The sequence below is a fragment of the Drosophila kikkawai genome, chromosome 2L, assembly GCF_030179895.1.
Source record: "Drosophila kikkawai strain 14028-0561.14 chromosome 2L, DkikHiC1v2, whole genome shotgun sequence".
NCBI classification, from domain to species: domain Eukaryota; kingdom Metazoa; phylum Arthropoda; class Insecta; order Diptera; family Drosophilidae; genus Drosophila; species Drosophila kikkawai.
The window spans coordinates 20,420,060-20,441,137 of record NC_091728.1 but is presented as its reverse complement, the minus strand read 5'-3'; the positions used below and the strand labels follow the sequence as shown (position 1 = coordinate 20,441,137).

The window sequence follows — 21,078 nt, the reverse complement described above, 5'->3', positions numbered from 1 at the left end:
GAGACTGATAATCGCTGATAAGCTCGTTCCAAGAATGCGCCGAAAATTCAAGTCAAGCTTCAAATAAAAAGATCGACACCTGTCGACACAGTCAGATTTGTATAAACAATATGAAGACATATATATTTAAATTATTGAGATGCATGGCCTGGTATTAAGTAATTTAAGTGAAATAAGTTATATTCTGGTATTCTTGAATGCATAAATATCATAGTTATTATTTTATAGCAAAGACCAAATAAAAAAATTTTAATTGTGAATTTTTTAAATTATAAGAATTTGTTTGAGTGTATTAAAATAAATTAAAAAAAGATTTCAGGTTCGAATATCAGCTGCGGTTTGCGTATCAGGTGTAACACAGTATTTTTTAGGGCGAAATTTCAATTATTCATTTGGCAACACTGAAAGCATCGATAATATCGATAGTGACATCGCCGACATTTTCCACCTCTAGTTCGCCAAGTAAATTTTAGCAGCGTTGCAGTTTTTTTGCATTTTAATTACTTTTCCTGACCGAAAAAGAAGACACCTCGCTGGCTAGTTGTGCACGAAACCCCAGTGAAGTGGTCAATTATTCAAGTTGGCAAATTGAGAGAAGAGTTTGGAATCGAGTGCGGACGTTGCAAAAACAAAAGACGCAGCCGGAAAAGTGCGAAACAGACGCCGCTGGTGAGTCGTAATTTATGTTTATTTTATGCCAAAAATACTGGGATATAAATGAAGATGTCTGGATGACGCTGTGTGCATTGAGTTCCTTTTGTTTATTTAATGACTGGCTGGACTTCTTCCTCTTCCCCCATGCTCATTTTCCTTTTGTTTGACTTTTTGGCGCAATATTACTCGCCACGCCGGTGCGAACAAATCTCGGTGCTCTCCCTAGAGATGACACAAATTAAAATAATATCGGGGTCTTTGTCATATACTCAATTAAATTAATTCTAGTTACTATTATTTAAAATTAAATATCAACGATTTAATATAAGACTTGACAAATTTTCACATATATAATTATGGTAAAATTTTACACTTATCAGGTCGTACGGTTAATTGTTGAAATGCGTCTGGTCGGGAAGCATAATCTTTATTTTAAGCAAATTAAAATTATATATATATATTTTGTATTTTTGTTGCGGTATGTTCGATAGCTGCTGGGCACTTGTCACTAACGCGTCTGTCATGTGCCACGCGGCGTGGCAACCCTGATGCTTGGCTCTAAAAAACAAATTCCTGGAAAGAATTTCGATTTAAGTTTTAGCATTTAACTGTGTGTGCATCTAAATAATAAAAGGTGAGTTTTTTGCCCTTGCGATCAGACAACGCGTGCTGCGTTTTATTGAGGTTAGGGCGAGCTGAGTGCAGAATGCACTTTGCTGATGGCGCTCAAAGTATTAAACAAACTCTTTTTCGCACAAGAACAAACATGGCTTGGGTCCCGAGCACTCGATTTGAGGATGATCTGGTGGATATGGAACCGGGCTTCAATTTGATCCATGGCCAGCTGGACTACGAGGAGCGGCGGAAAAAGGAGTTTATCCCGCGGCCCAAGAACACCTACGAGTACTTGTCGGCGCGCGAGAAACGGAACGCAGAGCTGGAGAGCAGGTCCCCAGAGGGTGAAAAGGCCCGGGAAATCCGTCAGAGCCTAGAGTTGATGGAGCGCATCCAGCGGATAGCGGGCACCAAGCCTCTGGGCGAGCATGCAACCATGGCGGACTTGGAAGACACTAGCACTGTTGAGCTAGAGGCGGTGGCCATGATGCGGCACTTTGGCATGATGTCCATGGCCGGAGTCCCGTTGTCAGTTAAATCATTCTACGAGGAGAAGCATGCAGGTGAAATGCCAGTGCAAGGATCTGTGCAGGTCTCCCGAAATGGTCACCGAACCTTCCCCCTTATTATGGATCCCAACTATTTTACACCCCGTAAGACGCGTAGACCACAGACCACCTCCTTTGATGGTAATGATACTACAAGTTCTTATCACACAGCAGAAAGTTGGACCAGCTGCAATAGTGTGTACGAATCAGCTAAATCAGATTTGGAAAGCAGCATCAGCAGTGCAGAAGTCCCCAAAAAGTCAGAAAAGTACATTGAGATACCATACCAACTCCTAGAGGAGAGTTTGGAAGAGGAGGAGGAGAAGCCGCCAGCAATTCAGGAGAAGTCAAAGGGAAAAAGGAAGGGACGGCGGCCAAATCAAAAGGAACGCCAAATGTCCCACAAAAAGCAGCAATATCAGCTTTAAATTCCTATATTAATTTACTAAGAAAATACAAGTATCTAATTTCAAATTAAACAAACAAGAGCAAAAGAAAAATGCGATAGGAATACAACAACAAAACATAAAAAAAGAAACAGAAAGAAAACTGAATAAGAACTGAAACCAAACAATAATTGAATGTGATTGTTGATAACAAGAAGGGATTTTACATAAGGTCACTAAACTCGGAGGCCATAAATCCAAATTAGTTATAAGTATTGAACTGAAATGCAAGTACAATTAAATAAGAGTTGAAAATAGTTTACAACCCACATGGGCACGCCGTGGCTCTTTCAGCATCTGCTCGTCGCGTTCGTTACAAACAAAAGGCAGCAGAAATTTGGAATCTGAGAGGATCGCACAGTGCCTGGATCTCGAGTTTTCAACAACAAATTAAATACTGTTTTTCATTTTTCAAAGAAAATCCAACATTTTAAATGAAATGAATAGTTTTACCAATAAACAGCTTTATCGAGACCGATGCTTATAATAATAACCTTTTTATTATAATTATTTGAATATCAAAATCTGTCTTTCCTATAACAAAAATTCTAAACCAATCAAATTCAATTCCATAAATTCAATGAATGTTTTTGGAGAAGTTTTTCTTTTGTTGACTATTATATCTATTAAACCCTCATAACATGTTCTTAACTTCCATTCAATTTCCCTAATTGAATCAGTAGATGAAGTGAACATTTCGCAAACTTATCAAAAATAATGGAGGGAGCAGTAATTCCTTAATCAATAACACACCCCAACCCCTACTGTTATTGTCCTTGTGTGTGGAACTATTATTAATTTGGCGAAACCGACGCGCCAATCAATTAAGCCTAATAATCTGTCCCACAGACTCGGGAGGGATACATGAAGAAATTGGCTCACAGCACGAAATAAATTCTCCGGGATTTGGAGGAGGAGCAAATGTGAGTTTGAGTTAAAACAGTCTAGCTTCTATATCCTCAAACTATAGGAACACACTACTTACATTTTCGAATCTTTCCATTAATTAATAAATTTGTTTATTCAAATCTACTTGTCATTTACAATATTGAATATTGAAATAAAGACTTTATCATATGTTAATATGTTATGTTAAAACTGAATAAAAACATGCTAAGTTTCTTTAATTTATTTGTATATTCTTTAAAAGAGCTTTTCGAAAATGAGCTATAGGGAAGTGATACTGTATTTGGGTGGTGGGAGTTATTCTGTCTCGTTTTGTCTGTCTTCCTTTCGCGGCGGCTGTTGCTCTCTCATCTCGTTTTTGCTGGCAGCTTCTTTCTCGCCCGAGAGTGTGAACACACGCACACCAAATACCTTACTATGCGCCACGAACTGCAAGTTTTCAATTTCCGTGGCAACCGCGTGCTCCTTTTGTTTTCTTCTTCTTTTTACGGTTTGCTTTATTCCTTTTCTTATTTTTACGTGGTTGTCAAGCCAAAGATGTTGGTGAAATTGATGCTGTAGTTGTTTTATGCACAAGCCTGCTTATATTGCAATATTGTTGTTGTTGTTACGCAGTTGTACACACGGACACACATGAAAAATATTGATGTAGTAGGCAGTCCAGTCAGTGATAGGGGAGGAAAGGGCAGACTCTATATGCTCTATTTGTACATTCATACATATTTATGTACATATGTTTTTGTCGTCTATATGTAAACGAGTCTGAAGTCTCAGCTTTACGCGCTGAACGAAAGGCGAAGCAAAATCAAAAATAAAGAAGGAGTTCGACAAATGGCGCAAGCTATTAAAATAAATATGTACAAGCTCTCTTTTGAGGTGGACCAACAAATTTTAAAATATTTAAAGTCTTCTTACAAATGTGTACATATTCTTTATATTATTTTCAAAACGTTCTTTTTGGGGTTAACTGACAATATTTTCGCTCCCCATTCTCATCATCATTCTCATCAGTTCTAAATTACATCCAAGAAGCCCAGACTGCGGAATTATCATATTTTGCTGTTTGTTTCGGATAAAGTCCACCCCAATTCCTACGCACACGAGCTCCGGCGAGAGTTTCTGACGCGACGTCAACTAAAGCTGACGCTCAAGCTGCCGAAAGGTGGGCAGAGGTGGGAAACAGAGGGGGAGAGAGCTCAAAGGAGCAACAGCCCTCGCGGGCAGCCGGCTTTCTGCTCAGCCGCTGCCTCTGCCACCATGGGCAGAGTTGACATCGCACAGTGGGCAAGTGGTTTGAAAAATGCAGCTACATTTTTGATAATCTTCTTTGGTGAAAAGAAAGGATACATTTTCCACTGTGCATTGCTGAACTTGAGCCAGCAGCCAGATGCTGCGAGAGAGAGGGCATGGGCATCCCTATCTATCCCTCTTTTTGTTTTTGGCGCGCGCAAGCGTAAGCTCTCTCTCGGTCTCTGGCTCTCCAGGTCTCTCTGGAAGTTTCGGTCTCTACTCAGGCTTTCGGTGCGAGCTAGCGGCAGTTTTAAATCAACTCTCAAACAGGACGAACCGCATGCGAACAGGATAATGGAAAACAACTAAAAGAAAAAACAAAGCCGCTTCGTTATAGTAAATTAATAGTAGTACAACTACTACTACTACACTTGTAGAGGCGCTTTTTAATCGAATCGAACGGTCGGCAGGGGGAAACTCGGGGATGGCGGAGTGCAAGGACCACGAGGCTGCGGCCGCTTCACCGAATTTGGGATACAGACAAAACGCGGCTCGCAGGATACCGGATACGTCTCTTTCCCTGCCTGTCTGTGTGTTTGCGCGTGTGTTTGTGTCACATCCATTCAGGAGGCTAAAAAGAAAAGAGATAGCAGACATCACTCAGTGGTGACTTTCTTGGCGAAATCCAAATATCCAAGGAAAACGGTTCGGTTTCTTGATTTCTCGGTATCGGGGTAGTTCCTAAAGCTCCAAGAAGAAGAAACCACGATGATGAACCCGAAGAAAACGAACGGGGAAGCCGTCAAAGAAACATCTTCGCTTCTATTGTGCATTTCATTCCTTTGAATCGCCAACAAAAAATATGGAGAGTCCAAGAAAAAGTAAGAAAATCAGTAGATACTTTTGAACTTGATCATCGTTAAATAAAAATTAAAAAACTGTAAACTGCCTGTCAATCTCAGATAGTGCTTGAATCCCTGAGACGCATACCATCTTAGTTTTGAGTCTATCTTGTAAAATCCGCTGTTTATTGAAGTTAAATATCCCTTAATAAAAAACAAATTAAATACTGTATTAAAAAACTATATTCTTTATTCAATCTACGTCATCAAAAAAAAATTTTAAATATATTATTTATTTATCTAAACCCAACAACCCACATACTAATTTGTAATAAATTTTTAAATAATATCCGTCAAAAACTTTCAAAGATCTTGTACGACAATTTACAGTCTCTTTCTTAATAATAAAAAACTAGCCCATTTTAATTTTATGTAATGGTAATTATTAATTTTCCAAATTTTCTATTGCTCAATCACAGTAACCTCATTATTATTTGTATTACGACAGAAAATGTACACCTAAGAACTCCTTGAAGAACTTATTAAACATTTAAATTTAACAATAATCAAAGACTATTTATGATAAAGAAGATTTACTTAAAGTTTAGGGTTTTAGGCAAAATGTATATCAATTAAAGTTTATTAATGTTATTCAAAGATATTTTTAAAAAGTTATTAAATTACTAATCATGTGTTATTGTCCTCTGAAGCCTTTAAACAGCACAACTAATTGCACATGCTGCTTTCAATTTTTTTTTCCCAACTTTTTAGCTGCTGTCTTTTCCTTCTCTCTTTTTTTCGCAACGCCCGCGAAATAAAAAGGAAAAACCCGAGGTTACGGGCGACGCAAGGGGAAAAGCAAGCTGAAAAAAAACAGCAGATAAAAAATAAAAAGTACAAGGAAAAAAACTTGCAGCGCTGGTCTGTCCACTTGTCCTGTCCGCCGTGTCTGCCGGCCGGCCGGCCTGTTAGGCCCCTTCCTTTTCTCTCTCTGTACGCGCGAGTGTGTGGAGTATCTGTGTGTCTTTTTTTATGGCCATGCAATATCTTTCTCATTGCTGGCTTTCCTGTTCGCAGCCTCCTTGCGCTGCTTCATCCCGTGCTTCATGTACGGGGAGCATAAAATAAGATGGGAAAAAAGCGAATGTTCAAATTGAAATACTTTACAAAACTCGTATTTGCTTAGCCTTATCGGCCTCGCACAGATACAGGCGCACACATAGACAGACACACACCTCGGTCCTGGCAACGAAGTTTTTACTTCCCCGCTGTTGCCAAGAGCCGCCTGGGTTACCCCCAAGTCTGGTCTCACGTCTGAGGTTCGGCTCGGGCCTGTAACTGGTAAATAAAATGCAAAATGCTAAACAAGAAAAAAAAAGTAGTGGAAGACAGACCCCTAGCCTGGCCTGGCCTGGCATCTACATAATCCCCAAGCGATCAATAAAGCGGAGCAGCTTCTCTTCTGCAATTAGTGGGCTATATCATTCATCACAGCCGAGAGACAGATCATAATGCTCCTATAACGATGCTTAAGAGTGTGCCGCATCTTCTCTGTGCCCTTTCACAATTGTGGTTAACTGATTACCATGATCAGTGTATTTTTTAGTTAGTTTCAATGGGAATTTTTTATAATTTGACTTCTCGGCCCAACATTTGCAGCAAGTTCAATAAATCACCCAATATATTTTTTGGACAACATTTAATTCAATGAGCAAATTTTCAGTTAACAGAAAATTTCCAGAACCCTTCTTATCCGTAAATAAATTAAGTGATGGTAATTGGCTTAGCAGAAAATAATACTATTTAATATCCTCTATCATCTTAACTTTTCCATCATAAATCCCATTTTCCATTGTCTCGTGTCTGTCAAATCATAAAAGAATATTCATAAATTTGTTTACTGCAATCCACTTCCTGTAATCTTTTGCTGGAAATTGCTGAGCTTTGCTTTCTGGCGGGGTAAATCCAATCCTCTGTGTTAGAAATCGCAACTAATGGGCTCGGGTTAGCCATTAGCCAACGTCGTTACAGGGCTTTCTGGCTTTAACCAATAAAGCCAGCTTGCTGACCATGGCCTGGACTTGGACGTTGATATTCTGACTTACTCTTCCACTGGACCTGAACTCCGTACTCCAGACTGGATGTGACTTGCGCCACAATGTCATTAATTTTGCTCGTTGCCGGTTTACTGTCTGCTCGCTCCTTTGCCCACTCAGACGGCAACTAGTTTTTTTTCCCCTTCGACGCTTCTCTTCTTTAGAAAAGCCACTTGTCCAGGATTACACTCAAAAATTTCCGAAGGTTGGTTGAGATCAGAATTTAACTAATATTAAAGTTTTCAAACCTTACCTTAATAATTAACAGCTTTTTTTTAATAAAAATTGGGAATAGTAGAGAAATACATATAAATAGCTTTCATTTTAACACTAAAAAGTCTAAAACTATATTTTCTTTTAAGTATGGAAGTAGTTAGAGGAGACTCATCCTCCTTTATTTCTGAGCGCAACACAATTCCCCTTATTTTGTAGTTTTTTCTTTAGCCTTTGCCACCATGCCATGAAAATCTTAGTGTGTAACTGAAAATCTGATTGTGTTGGTGAGTCAACAAAGACACGCTCCAATCTCCACTGTACAGTGTGCACTTTACAGCACCCCTCCATTGCCACCCACTCAACAACCTCCAACCCCCTTCGCTTTTCAGTCTGCAATGTGTGCGCCCTTCGTTTGAGTCTTTAATTTTATTTGATTTTAACTCTGTAACTTGTTTGTTTAGGATTCTGTTGGGTGTTTTTCGGGTCCTTTACAGCTGCCTCTGACTCTACGCCCTGCTTCGGGCTTTTCGGTTTTTCCAGCTCCTGTTAACTTCATTTCACCGGAATTGTTTAGTCATGGGAAATTTCTCCAGATTCCATTACAGAAAGCTAATCAAAAGTGTTCTTAGGACACGACATTTATCTGATCGGGGCAGGCAGCTCTCCTAAAAAAAGTGGGAAAATCTCTTTCGATTTACTTTTGTTTTGTCAAACAGCGAGTTGCTGATAAAAAAAAGGGTTCCTCGAAAAATTCTACAAACGGCAAGACAAATTTATGGTTCTTGCCAGAAACATTTTTATCATTTATAAAGCATAGACATGACAGGTGACAATTTTTCAATGATTTGGGTTCAACTTTCAGGGGAGTTGTTTAAATTGAGGGCATCGTCATGTTTATATTATCTTTTTCAAGATCTTTAAGACAAAGTTAAGAGGTTGGGATACCTAAGGCTACGAGATGCTCCAAACTTTAAGCTTAAGTAAGAGGTCTAAAAACTTATTCATACTTAAAGTATTTCCTTTAGATTCCCTCTGGCTAAACTTCAACTAAGAAATGCTCTTGAAACTAATTTGGGCGTCCGCTTTCCTCATAAGCTTGAATTTGGTCCATAACATACTTTTCCAACTTTGATATCTCTGGCAGAACTTTTTCCCGATGGCCGGCTGCTGCTGCTTCTGTCGCTGTGGAAAGTTTTGCGAAAACTTGTCAAAGTTTTTAGTGGAGTTTCATTACTCATCCGGTATCATCTGTCCTCCGTTTCCCGTTCCCGTTTCCGTCCCGTTTTGAGGTTTTCCCTTTATGCTGACGACACGTGCTTTGACACATCCCCTTTTCTCATTTTTCCGGGCTCCTGCCACTACTTTTCTCACTTTTCAGTTGAAGCTCAACCTGTGCAACACATGTTATCCTGTCTCCCACATCTCCGCCTACCGTTCATATTCTGTCACATGGGGGAAGAAAGGGGTTTGTGAATAATTTAGCAGACATTTAATAACTTTCTCAAACAAATTAACTAATCTTTGAAGGAGCGGAGTGTTTTGGAGAGAAAATGTGTGCTAAAAAAGGAAAGATTGTTATTCTATCTATTCAATTGAGAGATAAAATATTGTTGCTAAAATTCTATTAATTTCAACTCAACAATATTATTGGAATAGGACTTAAAATAATTTGAATTAAAAGACATTTTTTTTCGCTTATACAGTTTTCTTCCCTTCTTTGCAACCTTTTTTATAAATCCCTTATTTACTGTGTAGTATAAATGATAATACAGATAAGTCCGCTTTGGGTAAGTTTCAGACCGTCAACAACAAAGGAAAACCATAGTCAACTATTCTTTCTATGTATCCCCTCCGTTGATATAATAATCCCGCAATTCAATTTGCATGACAATCGAGGCTCATTGAGAATGCAGAAACTTGATACCTTGAAACTTTTCAATTATTTAAGGATTTTTTATGGAAGAAAAGTTACATTAGGAAGGAAGCTCCTTAAATGGCGGACACCTAAAAATAGCCCAAGAAAATTGCCGTGAAAAAGTGCAAAGGAAAAGAAAGGAAACCCTCGTACGCACATTCACACACACACAAACACGCTCACACACACTTACTGTACGCGACCCAATACAAATGCAAGGGAAAAAATTCCACTCTGTTGAATGTACACATACAGACTAGTGGGATATAAAAATGTTAATATGGCCTGTTGAACAAGAAAAAGCAACAGCGGCAGCGCGGTCGCCGTTAGCAGAGCGGCGGCAGCGCAGCATCACCGGTAAAGTGCAAGAAGAAGCATCCTCGCCTCTCTAAATGCGACCAACTCTCTCTGTCCTTTGAAGCGCAAGCTCAGAGAGTCAAAACGGCGGATATTTAATTAAAGCTAGTCAAGCATAACAACTACGTCATATTTTTGCAAGAGATAGAAAGAGAGAGAGTTGGCGAGGATTGGTGGTGGAAAGAAGTTTGACAGGGAACAAGGAGGTGGATAGAGCTTTTTGGAGAGAAATACAGCATCAGCACGCATTATGTTGAAGGAGGGGAAAAGGAGGAAGAACGACTACGACAGGAGTCAAGTTCGCTGACTGTTGATGCTGCTCTCAGCCTCTCCCTTTCCCTCACCTAACCACCCACACAAGTGGAGATGTAATAGGTACATACTACCTACGCAAAATCTGCAACAACTAGAAACGGTACAGTGGGGGGGATAGGTTAAATGGGGGAGTAGTCTAATATGACTTATTTTTAATTTTTTTATTGCAAGCTAAATTTAAACGTTAATATAATATATATTTAGAAGCCTTAAAATGTTTGGATAATTTAACCTTATAGTTGATAACCAACAATATTTTTTATATATAAAAAAAAAACCTAACAACCACTGTGAGTGCTGTTTCTTTCTATTCGCGAACGAGTACTCTCTGTACATTGCTCATATCCTTCGGTTCTATACTGGAATCTTTTTTTTACTGACAAAGCTTTAAAGCGACTGCGCAGAACGGCTGACGAAGGAGGAGCCGAGAGGATAACCGAACGAATAAACGAACGAAACCATGACCATGCCAAAGGATGAAATATTAATGCAAAAAGACGAAAACATAGTTGACGGCTGCTGCCGCCTCTCTGCTTCTTCTCTTCTCTACACCACCAAGTTTGTGAATTTCCAGCATCCCCATGTGCTTTTCATTCTGCATTGGTGTTGGGTAGTGGTGTGTGTGTGTCTGCTAGAGTGTACGTAAATGTGAATGACAGTGCGGAACGTTGTGGAATCGTGGAACACGAATTAGACAGGATCCACACAGTCTCATCTTCTCTTTGTTTGTATTTTTCTCTGTTTTCCTTTTTTGGTTTATTTTAATCCCCTGTTGGTTATCCTTTCTGCAAACCCTTGGACTAATTGCCATATTTTTGTTTTCCGCTTTTCCACAGATATGCACAAGGTGCCAAAAGCCCCGCGAGAATTCGGCGGCAGATGACAAGGACAACGCCACGAACGCAACGCACATGGCGGCAGAAGTTCAGCAGCAGAGATACGGATACAGGAAGCGGCGGCCAACAGGATATTGAGCCATCAACACTAGCCAACAAAGCAACGGCAACAGCAACAGCCCGAGGGAACAGCCCACTGTGAACAAAAGGACAAGCCCACAAATGGCTTCCACCGTAGTGGGATCAACAATGGCATCGGGAACGGGGACTGGTCCTGCGGTAGCCACCAGGGAGTTTGTCGAGGGATGGACCCTGGCCCAAACACTGGGCGAAGGAGCCTATGGCGAGTGAGTGTTTTCGCCTAATTAATGTTTTATTTCATCAACTCCTTGTTTAAAAAACAACAAAAATCGTAGAATTTCATCAGCCTTAGAATATTTGGTCTAACATGAAAAGCGTAAAAAACAGTAAATTAGGCAAAAATTAATGTAAGGAAAATTAAGACTAAATTAAAAAAAGAATACAAAATACGAGAGATAAATTCTTTTAAATATACAAATGTTATTGAAATATAGCATTTTTATAGAATTATGTTTGTATTTCCCAATGAATTCAGAGAATTTAGCTTTTTATCATAGATTGAAAAGAAATTAAGAAATCTCAATTTGATTTAAAAAATTAGTAAAAGGAAAAGCTTCAAAAATACTTAAATTCTTACACTTTCAACACGATTAAAAAAAGACACCTTAATAGATAAATGTAGCATCTATTTTTGATTATTTAAATAAGTCTTACTAAACTCATTTGATATATGAGGAAGTCCTACCATTATTTTAAGCCTGACTTTGCAAATCTCTTATACGTCCGTGTGTTTTGCCGTATGCCTGTGTGTGTGTGTATGTGTTGAAGTCAATAAACCGGAAATGCTGCAAAAGAGCAAAAAACACATAAAAAAAGAAAAAACAGAAAGCCGTAACTGAAACGCACTTTTCCGGCGTATTCGCTGTATACATTCATCCCGCAAAACTCCCGCTCAGTGTCCGCTTTTAAGGCGCTCTCCAGTGCGCATGTCCCCGGTGTCCGGATCCGGGGAATTCGAGGAATAAGGGAGCACGACAATGGCATACGGCAGACTCACTGCACCCGGACCCGGAGAGCAGTCGATACACAGACACCAAAGTTGCAACTGCATTCGGCAGAGTCACCTCCCGCGCTCGAAAAAATCCCTCACTAATCCTTTGATGCCTCTATTCTTGGATACTGTTGTGATGCAGGGTGAAGCTGCTAATCAATCGACAGACTGGCGAGGCTGTGGCCATGAAAATGGTGGATCTGAAGAAGCATCCGGATGCAGCGACCTCGGTACGCAAGGAGGTGTGCATACAGAAGATGCTCCAGGACACGCACATCCTGCGGTTCTTTGGCAAGCGTTCGCAGGGCAGCGTTGAGTACATATTTCTGGAATACGCCGCCGGCGGAGAACTATTCGATCGAATCGGTGAGTATTACTATATGTTTATATCTTGATATGAATTTAATTTATGTGCAAGAGATATGCCCAGGAAATAGAAGGGATATTTTTTCGTAGAAATTTATTGGATTATGTATTCGGTAATAAATCATGTTTTTTTTTATGTAACTTATTTTTTGGGTAAAGGTTTATCAGATTGAGGTGGTTATTTATTACAGTCAGTGTTTTGGTTGAATTTTTCTAGATGTTTCTTGTTGAAGTACCTTACCTCTTAATATATATACCTTTTAAATATGCATAAATATGTTTTTAAAGTGAAATATAGCCCTTTATCCTTAAGCTTACTTTGACCACAAATTTTCTTAGAAAGTGTTTCCCGAAAATGGTGATGACATGTTAAATCGCCTAACAACTAAACTGAACTTCTTATCAAAGCAGCTTCAAGCAACTTTTTAAAGTTTTTAAACCCCTTAACTTTGCTATAAGCCAGAATCCGGAGCAACACTCACCAAGATCTCGATAGACCTTATCTTGCCTTATTTTAAATTTAAGTTTGAGAGATGGTTTATAAAAGGATACGGGTCGTCAAGTACTAACTTGACTCACATCATCTAGAAAATATATTGAAAGTATCCTCAATTTAAACTATTAGTTTAACCTTTAAGCATAGATTTTTTTCCAATCATTTGTTGAATGAAAACTTATATGTTAAATATTTGTCTGTAAGCATGCTTGTGTCAAATATGATTTTCTCCTTTAAATGGCATATTATTATTATTATGGCCTCTGTGTCGCGGCATCCCGACATCCGAAACTCAAACACAGACGAAACCAAAAAGTGGAAGGAGCATAGTCGGGAGCAGATGTCAGACCATATAGACGTCGGCCAGACGAGGCAAATATGCCAATATGCTGCTGGGACGCGAGAACCCAGAGAAATGCCACAGACAAGCTCACTTGACTGACGGCGTAGAAATTGTTGTGTTGTGTTGTGTTGCGTTGTGATGTGTGTCCTTTTTGGAGGGCGCCCGTCCAGCAAAATCATCCAACGAATCGAAATGGAACACGGATTCCTAGTGCAGCGGGAGAGGGACAAATCAGACCGACAAGTAGATACGGATCTTGATTACGCCAGTTTTCTGTCACTTGCAATGACAATTTGCCAACTGTCCCGGGAAGGGAAATTGGAAATGGAAAAGCGCGCTGGGTGGCAAATGCTGTTGGTGTATGTAGGTGCCAAGTTCGTGGCATTTTCATAAATATTAACAGCTTGCCTGGCAAAAGGTCAGCGGTGTGGTGGTGGAGTGTGGGAAAACATAGCAAGATTGCCCCTAATGGAAGTAGTGGCGTCGGCGTCCTTGCATTGATTGCCACCTCCGCCATGCTTCTCATTTCCTTGGAGTTCTCCCCCTGATTTCGCCTATTCCCAATCGCCGCCGCCGCCATCATCATCATCATCACCATTGGCTCTCGGTATCGTCCACAACTTTGCTCCTCCGCGGGGGATGTGTTGCATGGGCGAGCTGGTGTAATAATCAATGTGGCAGCCATATTTAGTCCCCGGTTGCTAAGCCATTTTTAATGATATCTAGTGATGTGCCTGCCATCGAGTGATGAAACACAATCTTAGATTTTAGATGTTAGGTAATTTTTAGGGGAAAAGTTGGGAAAAGAAAGAAATATTTAATACTAAGTATTCTTTCTATACTTTGAATTCTTAGTGTTTGTTCGACGTATTTTATATTAATTTTTAAAACGTGAAATAGTAAAGATTTTCGACTTTGAATAATTCATAACTTGATAAACAGCAAAGAATATTCAAGGTAAAAATCCACAAATTCAAACATATAACATTTATAAATTTAATAAGTTTCTTTTTCCATCAGATTACATTACATCACACCTCATTTATTATAATTAACTCTTTACGAACCGTTTAAATTTTTAAAGTAAAACCAATTGCATTTTATTGAGCTTGATAAGTTGCTGACAATCAGTTTGTTTGCTGTTCGTTAAGTTGATTAAATGCATTATGACAGATGAATGGCATTTATTTGGTAAATGATAATTGTAAAATTATTTTAAAATTTGTACCTTGAATAATGACTTTTCCAGGACATGCTACTACCCACATCAGAAGCGCAGTCTCAGCTGAAATCACGTTGCCATCTCCTAGCGAGTTTAGCAACTGTGATATGTGCGGTCTAGCGCCTGTTTGGGCAGGAGGCAATGCAAATCCTGGGAAACGTAGGAAATTGTGCAGGAGGGGGGAGGTAGGATAGAGAGTGCAATGAATGGTGGGATGCCATAAATAGGTTCAATATGCAAATGAAACATAATGGAGCCGCACTCACACTGGCACCCATGGCCAGATGTCCTCGGTGTTAGTGAGTGTTCGTGTAAGTATGTGCGAGTTTAATTGTCTGTTTGCCTCGAAATGCATTCATTAAGCTTATACGCCCAAAGGACGAGTGGAGGAGAAGCCCCCCAGCCCTCTATAGAAATCATGATGGCTTATACCCCCGTTCACATATCCTCTCTGGGGTTCGATATAAATTATGCTTCAATTACAAATGAAATTTTCGAGTAATTTCCCTCATTTCCATAGCCTTGCATATATTTTACCATTATTAAGTGGGGGCGGTCCTCTCTTTTGCGCCCTTGTGAAATGCAATTAATTATGCTAAAATGTTACTGACATGCTGGCTGCATTTTTATTGCTTTCATCCGTGGGCGTCTTTATTTCGCGGCTTCATATTTATGCAAATGCTGCATACTTTTCATGGCATTCACAGCTTTTATTTGCAGTGCTCCAACTTAAAGTCGGTCAATATTTATTTATTTTTGACGTTTTTATAATTTTAAAATACAATAAATAATATATAAATATGTATTTTGTGAAATGTAAGCCTTTTTTATGCAGCTCTTTAAGAGTTTTAAAATCACTTTCTTGTCACTTTTACTTGATGATCCTAATTGTCAATATATTTATTATTTTTTTTATTTAGGAAATTTTTTTTAGATTTTTTTTTAGATATATATCTTAAAATTAACCCTTTTCCCTCAGTGGAGGATGCACTTGCACCTCCATTTAATTTCATCAATTCCAAAAGAGTTGTGCAAATGGCGCCAGCCACCAGCAACATGCCACATGATAAATGAATAGCAAACAATGTGGCACACGCAAGGAATGAGAACCGACAGATGGGCTCTTCTACATACAGATGTGGGCGTGGCACACTTGCCCAACTTTATCTGTCGCACAGTCAACTTTTAAGGCCTTTACAAATTGAGAGTGACAAGAAGCCAGCCGGGAGCGGTGACATAAAATAAAGGAGAAAATATTTGAGAATGCCTACAAGGGGGAAATTGTTCAAAGTTTTTAAAGGGAAATTGTATGGAAATTGTATAAAAATTGTATGGAAATTGAAGGTGCTACAGCTTATAAATGTTTCACCATTAGTTTAAAGGTTTTAATTTTAAATTGAGTTTTTCAAGCGCATCCTATTAAAATACTACTTACTACCAAGGATTCTATACTAATGTAATTATTGGCCGCTACCCTTGCTTTTCAAATTTTGATCTGGACCTGCCAAAAATTTCAGGAAAGTCAAGAGTAGAGAACAATTCCTGGGAGAAGGAAAATCGATAGGTGATAAGGAAAGGCCGTGGATGTGAAAGGAAATGGGTTGATGACGTTTGATCCCTGAATTGCAGGATGCTGTGGCTGACTTTGACAGTCAATCAAGTGAAAGACGATTGAAATGTAATCTGTCTAGCTTTTGGATGCCTCCTGTTGTAACCTTTTATTTCTTTGTTCATGCATTTTATGTTCTTTTGTTACTCTTCCCTGGCTGTCTGTTTATTCCTGTGCACTTCCGAGTGGAGCTATCACAACTCTAAGGACTTTTTGCTGTAGTTGAAAGGTTAAGATGAATAATTTCACCTAGGACTAGTTAAAGAGTATTATATTTTATTTCGAAATTAAAATATTAGATAAAAGTTAAGCAAATTGTAGAGTTAAAGTGCTTGTTATGAGGGAAACTAAGCCAATTTGAGAGAGTAGGAAAACCAACAGGTAAACATTTTTGGCATTGTCTATGTGGTTGTTGGGGCTTATATTAAAATTGCATAAAACTGTTGATTAGATTTTTGTTGCTGTTGCTATTGCTGTTATTGTTTCAGACCTGGGCAACACGACTAAGCCCATAAATCCTTTACACCGACGCACAACAGAATGCATTACATTTGTTTTTTCACCTGCCCGAACTGACCTGCCCCGAGTTGGTTTTTTGCTCCGCTGCACATTTTTCCCATTTTCCATGCGTTTGTGCACTCCACAGGGGAAAAATCCGTGGAGGAAATGAAAATATAGGTGGGAAAGGATGGGCTCTTTTAACATAAATGGCATTGCCGAAAACGTTTCACAAATTGTTATTCAAATTCCGCGATTCGTTTATATTTTTTTTATACATTTTTCAGCCAATAAATTAATCTATTATTTTGAACATTTTTCACTTTTGTTTGCAGAGCCCGATGTTGGAATGCCACAGCATGAGGCCCAGCGTTATTTCACACAGCTTTTGTCCGGCTTGAACTATTTGCATCAGCGGGGCATCGCTCACCGGGACTTGAAGCCGGAAAATCTGCTGCTGGACGAGCATGACAATGTGAAGATCTCCGATTTTGGCATGGCCACCATGTTTAGGTATTAGGTACAACAAAATTTCTCTAGTTTCTAGCTTAATAAAATATTTAAACGGTTCTTTTTTACAAAACTCATTTAATTATAAACTAGAAACTTCTTGTACAAATATTTGAAAACGTCTAAAATCCATTAACGCTGTGGCTAAAACTTCTTCAGCGAAAACTGTCCAACAAGCGGAATTGTTAATTGAAAGCGTCGCTTGAGGCCACAAAAACACAGCCAAACCCGAACAAGACCCCTAGAGAGAGAGAGAGAGAGAGTTTAGTTTTCAACTAAGTGAAAACTCATTTAAGTCCGCATTTAGTAAAAGTTTAAAATATAAACACTCATTAAAAATTAGAGGAAATTCAACTTAATAATTCGGCTTATTTACTCTAAAAATTGAATTTTAAATTAAATAAACTAGCAAAATATAGAATATAGAATTTTAAAATCCTATATTAAATAGTTTACTGTATATTTTATTTATTTGATTTTATTCAGAGGTGAACCTTAGATTTTAAGACCCCTTTTCATCTTCGTTACCATCTCTAAATGAAGTAAAAAGCTTTTTCAATAACTCTCCCAACTCTCATTTCTTTCTTTTCATAATTATCACCCTGATCCCTCTTCAATCGGCAATTATCTCTGGTCTTTGGAAACAGATGCAAGGGCAAGGAGCGACTGCTGGACAAACGCTGCGGCACCCTGCCGTATGTGGCGCCGGAGGTGCTCCAGAAATCGTATCATGCCCAGCCGGCGGATATATGGTCATGTGGCGTGGTTCTAGTCACCATGTTGGCGGGCGGTAAGTCGAGAAACTAAAGTGTTTGTTTAATTAAATTATGTGAATTTTTATTTTCAATAATTTAGTGATTTCTCGTGCACTTTCATGTAAAAAAAAAAGAAAGAAAAAAGTGAAAACAATAAAACAAAAAAGAAAAACAAAGAATTAAATATAAAAACTCCAGACATCGCCTTGCGTTTAACGGAATCATGCATTTATATATTTTTTAACAAATTCGCCGTTTATTTTTTGTTATTGGTTATTTGCTCACATATTTTTCCTCCTCTCGCTCGCACTCTCTTTATCATTTTTGCTGTTTCTTTGGTATTCTAGCTGTAGATTGTTTCACACGCACATTGTATATCATCTAAAGCTTTTATACCAAAGCTCCAGCTTAAATTGCTTAAACAACGCACCAGCAACAATAAAAACCACAACAAAAATTACAGGAATGATATAATTATTTATATTTTTTAGCAATTTGTTAAGCAAATCAAATTAAATTAATATTTCTTAATTAATAATATTTTTTTCAGAACTGCCCTGGGATCAGCCATCCACCGCCTGCACAGAGTTTACCAACTGGAAGGATAATGATCACTGGCAAATGCAGACGCCTTGGAGCAAGCTGGACACCTTGGCCATTTCGCTGCTACGCAAAGTCCTGGCCACCAGTCCGGGAACACGCCTAACGCTGGAAAGGATACTCGATCACAAGTGGTGCAACATGCAGTTTGCTGAGCATGGTAAAAACATTCGAATATTTTTGAAATTTAGTAATAAAATAAGTATATTATATCAGTGTAAAAAAGTGCAAGATATTTTCAAAATTTAGTAATTAATTAAGTGTATTTTTATCAGTGTAAAAAAGTGCAAGTGTTTTGTGTTTCAAGTGCTGTAATACCAGTGCCCACTTGATGATGGCTCAGGTACTTAGTGACTCTCAAATGCCTTGAAAAGTTTTGAGAGTCTCTCTGTGCCTAGGCTGTAGGTGAGGCAAACTCAACTACATACATCAATTAAATTATTAAATTAAATTACTGTTTTTTGGACTGCTCTTCTGACGCTTTGGCGCTTTAGCTGTATGATAGATTTTTACTACTTCATAAAGCTAGATTACCAAAGCATTGGCGGTCTGCAGGGTAAATCATCATAAATACAAAATATAGAATTCGTAGAATTTCTGGTCGTGTTACATTACCTATTATTTATTATTGCTTATTGCATTTGCTCATTTTTTGTTTGCATATTATTTGCTCTTTGGTGATTTTAGCTGTATGGTGGTGTTTACAATTTTCCATAGAGCTTGATTACCAAAAACCAAATGGTTTTTGCATTTATGGCTTGAGTTATTGTGTTTATTTTGTGCTTTCTTTTTGTTATTTATCTCTTTTTGAACTTGATTTAACTTTCTATTACAAAACTCAACTAAAGACGTAACTTTTTTTTCCAGATCGTTCCTTTGACCTGGTTGATTCGGCGGCTGCTTTGGAGATTCGCTCGCCCAAGGCCAAGCGCCAACGTCTGCAGTCGAGCGCCCATTTGAACAATGGCCTGGATGATTCCATCTCGCGTAACTATTGCTCTCAGCCCATGCCCACCATGCGCAGCGATGATGAGTTCGACGTGAGACTGCGCCACGGTCGTAGCAAGGCCAAGGATAGCAGCGGTGGCGATTGCCAGGACGTGGCCCAGGAGGCACGCCTTAGTTACTGCTTCTCACAGCCCGCTCTTTTGGATGATCTACTGCTGGCCACGCAAATGAATCAAACGCAGAGCAGCAGCGCCTCCCAGAATTATTTCCAGCGCTTGGTGCGCCGCATGACGCGATTCTTTGTGACCACGCGATGGGATGACACCATCAAGAGATTGGTGGGCACCATTGAGAGACTGGGCGGCTATACCTGCAAGGTTAGTGAGGATGGAGTGGTCACCGTTTCCACCATCGATCGGCACAAACTGCGACTGGTGTTTAAGGCGCACATCATCGAGATGGATGGCAAGATTCTCGTGGATTTCCGTTTGTCCAAGGGCTGTGGTCTGGAGTTTAAGCGGCGCTTCATCAAAATCAAGAATGCCTTGGAGGATATTGTGCTCAAGGGTCCCACTACATGGCCCATTGCGATCGCTACCAACTCGGTGCCTTAGTTGGTGTTCTCCTTTAACTTTCAAGACTATCACGTTTGTCTTAACTTATTAGTGTTACTCATTTACCATCACCTACTCTTAGCTTTATTTAACCTCCTCCTCCATGTGCTAAATTTATCATTATCGAATGCATTATTTACTTCTACGTTTTGTACTTGTTCAGCGTGGACTCTCCTATGATTTTAGTTTTGTTGAATTTTAAAACGAATGCAAAGTATTGACACTAGTTTACAAAAAAAGTTATGAAACAATAAATCTACAACGATTTTGATTGCAAAGTTAACAGATAATGAAGTGTTTTTGGTGGGTGTTGCGGGGTTTTTGTTATTTTCTGTTAACCTAACTAGGTTTTAACTAATCTCACGAGATTTTGGTGCTTTTCTGCAGACTTTTAATGAATTCACTAATTTCCTCTTTAGAATTTGTTATTGACTAGAAATAAAGCTGAGAATATTCAAACGTAGAGATCGAGACTCAAAATAAGACTTATCTGTTTATTTCTCGAGGGGCGGAGGGTGGTGTGGCAAACCCAAAGCATACAATTGAACCTTCAGATGTCCTGTATAAGGACAGGCTACAGACTTATTTATGTATAATTCATATTTATAATATTACTCAATTTTAATCAATATTAATGATAAAAACATTGAAATCAATGTGAAATAGCAAGGTGATTTTTAAAATAAAACTTCTAAATATCCTTTAATAAAATGTTAAAAATACCTTGTAAACAGTCAAAAAAGCTCTCTGAATTAACCCAATTTTCAAATTTTTGCATCTATCTGGCAACGCCATTTAAATGCCGTTAAAAATACAAAATTCAACATAATTTTTTGTAATATTTTTTATTTTCACATCAACTAACAAATTGAATATTTGTACGCATTCTCAATGTAAGTGTAATTTCGGTAAATATGTATATTTTCCTGTGGGGGGATTTCTCGACTATTATTTAACATCCAAAACTGAAATTCGATGTTCGATTTCAAGAATTTTCTAAACAAATTCC

General features: G+C 38.6%; 2 protein-coding genes and 1 long non-coding RNA gene across 7 annotated transcripts; 2 read left to right on the top strand and 1 right to left on the bottom strand.

Moving 5' to 3' along the window:
* Nucleotides 1–527: 527 nt before the first annotated feature.
* Nucleotides 528–2,741, top strand: squ (squash). Of its 3 annotated transcripts, none has more exons than XM_017163757.2 (4): nucleotides 528–669; nucleotides 1,146–1,288; nucleotides 1,414–1,922; nucleotides 1,992–2,741. In XM_017163757.2, the coding sequence occupies exons 3-4, from the start codon at nucleotides 1,421–1,423 to the stop codon at nucleotides 2,243–2,245; spliced, it is 756 nt and encodes a 251-aa protein (XP_017019246.1). In that variant the 5' UTR covers nucleotides 528–669; nucleotides 1,146–1,288; nucleotides 1,414–1,420; the 3' UTR covers nucleotides 2,246–2,741. The 3 variants fall into 3 exon arrangements, with proteins under 3 accessions (XP_017019246.1, XP_017019245.1, XP_017019243.1); XM_017163756.2 differs by having other exon boundaries at nucleotides 1,989–2,741; XM_017163754.2 differs by having other exon boundaries at nucleotides 1,414–2,741.
* Nucleotides 529–20,359, top strand: grp (serine/threonine-protein kinase grp). 2 transcript variants are annotated; one of them, XM_017163752.3, is made up of 7 exons: nucleotides 529–669; nucleotides 10,977–11,323; nucleotides 12,251–12,474; nucleotides 16,978–17,155; nucleotides 17,800–17,942; nucleotides 18,458–18,667; nucleotides 19,375–20,359. In XM_017163752.3, the coding sequence occupies exons 2-7, from the start codon at nucleotides 11,199–11,201 to the stop codon at nucleotides 20,067–20,069; spliced, it is 1,575 nt and encodes a 524-aa protein (XP_017019241.1). In that variant the 5' UTR covers nucleotides 529–669; nucleotides 10,977–11,198; the 3' UTR covers nucleotides 20,070–20,359. The 2 variants fall into 2 exon arrangements, with proteins under 2 accessions (XP_017019241.1, XP_017019242.1); XM_017163753.3 differs by lacking the exon at nucleotides 529–669 and adding an exon at nucleotides 5,262–5,280.
* On the bottom strand, nucleotides 7,989–8,903 carry LOC138929673 (uncharacterized). Of its 2 annotated transcripts, none has more exons than XR_011445907.1 (3): nucleotides 8,788–8,903; nucleotides 8,561–8,735; nucleotides 7,989–8,218 (listed from the first exon to the last, which is right to left on the bottom strand). It is a non-coding gene; the product is annotated as an uncharacterized lncRNA (long non-coding RNA). The 2 variants fall into 2 exon arrangements; XR_011445908.1 differs by having other exon boundaries at nucleotides 8,561–8,729; nucleotides 8,788–8,902.
* Nucleotides 20,360–21,078: the final 719 nt, after the last annotated feature.

Bases quoted from the DNA above. Each gene is read 5' to 3' on its own strand.
- squ (XM_017163754.2), top strand. From the start codon at position 1,421: ATGGCTTGGGTCCCGAGCACTCGATTTGAGGATGATCTGGTGGATATG.
- grp (XM_017163752.3), top strand. From the start codon at position 11,199: ATGGCTTCCACCGTAGTGGGATCAACAATGGCATCGGGAACGGGGACT. The intron at 11,324-12,250 runs GTGAGTGTTTTC...GTTGTGATGCAG, and splicing joins GGCGAAGGAGCCTATGGCGA to GGTGAAGCTGCTAATCAATC. The intron at 17,156-17,799 runs GTATTAGGTACA...CTTTGGAAACAG, and splicing joins GGCATGGCCACCATGTTTAG to ATGCAAGGGCAAGGAGCGAC.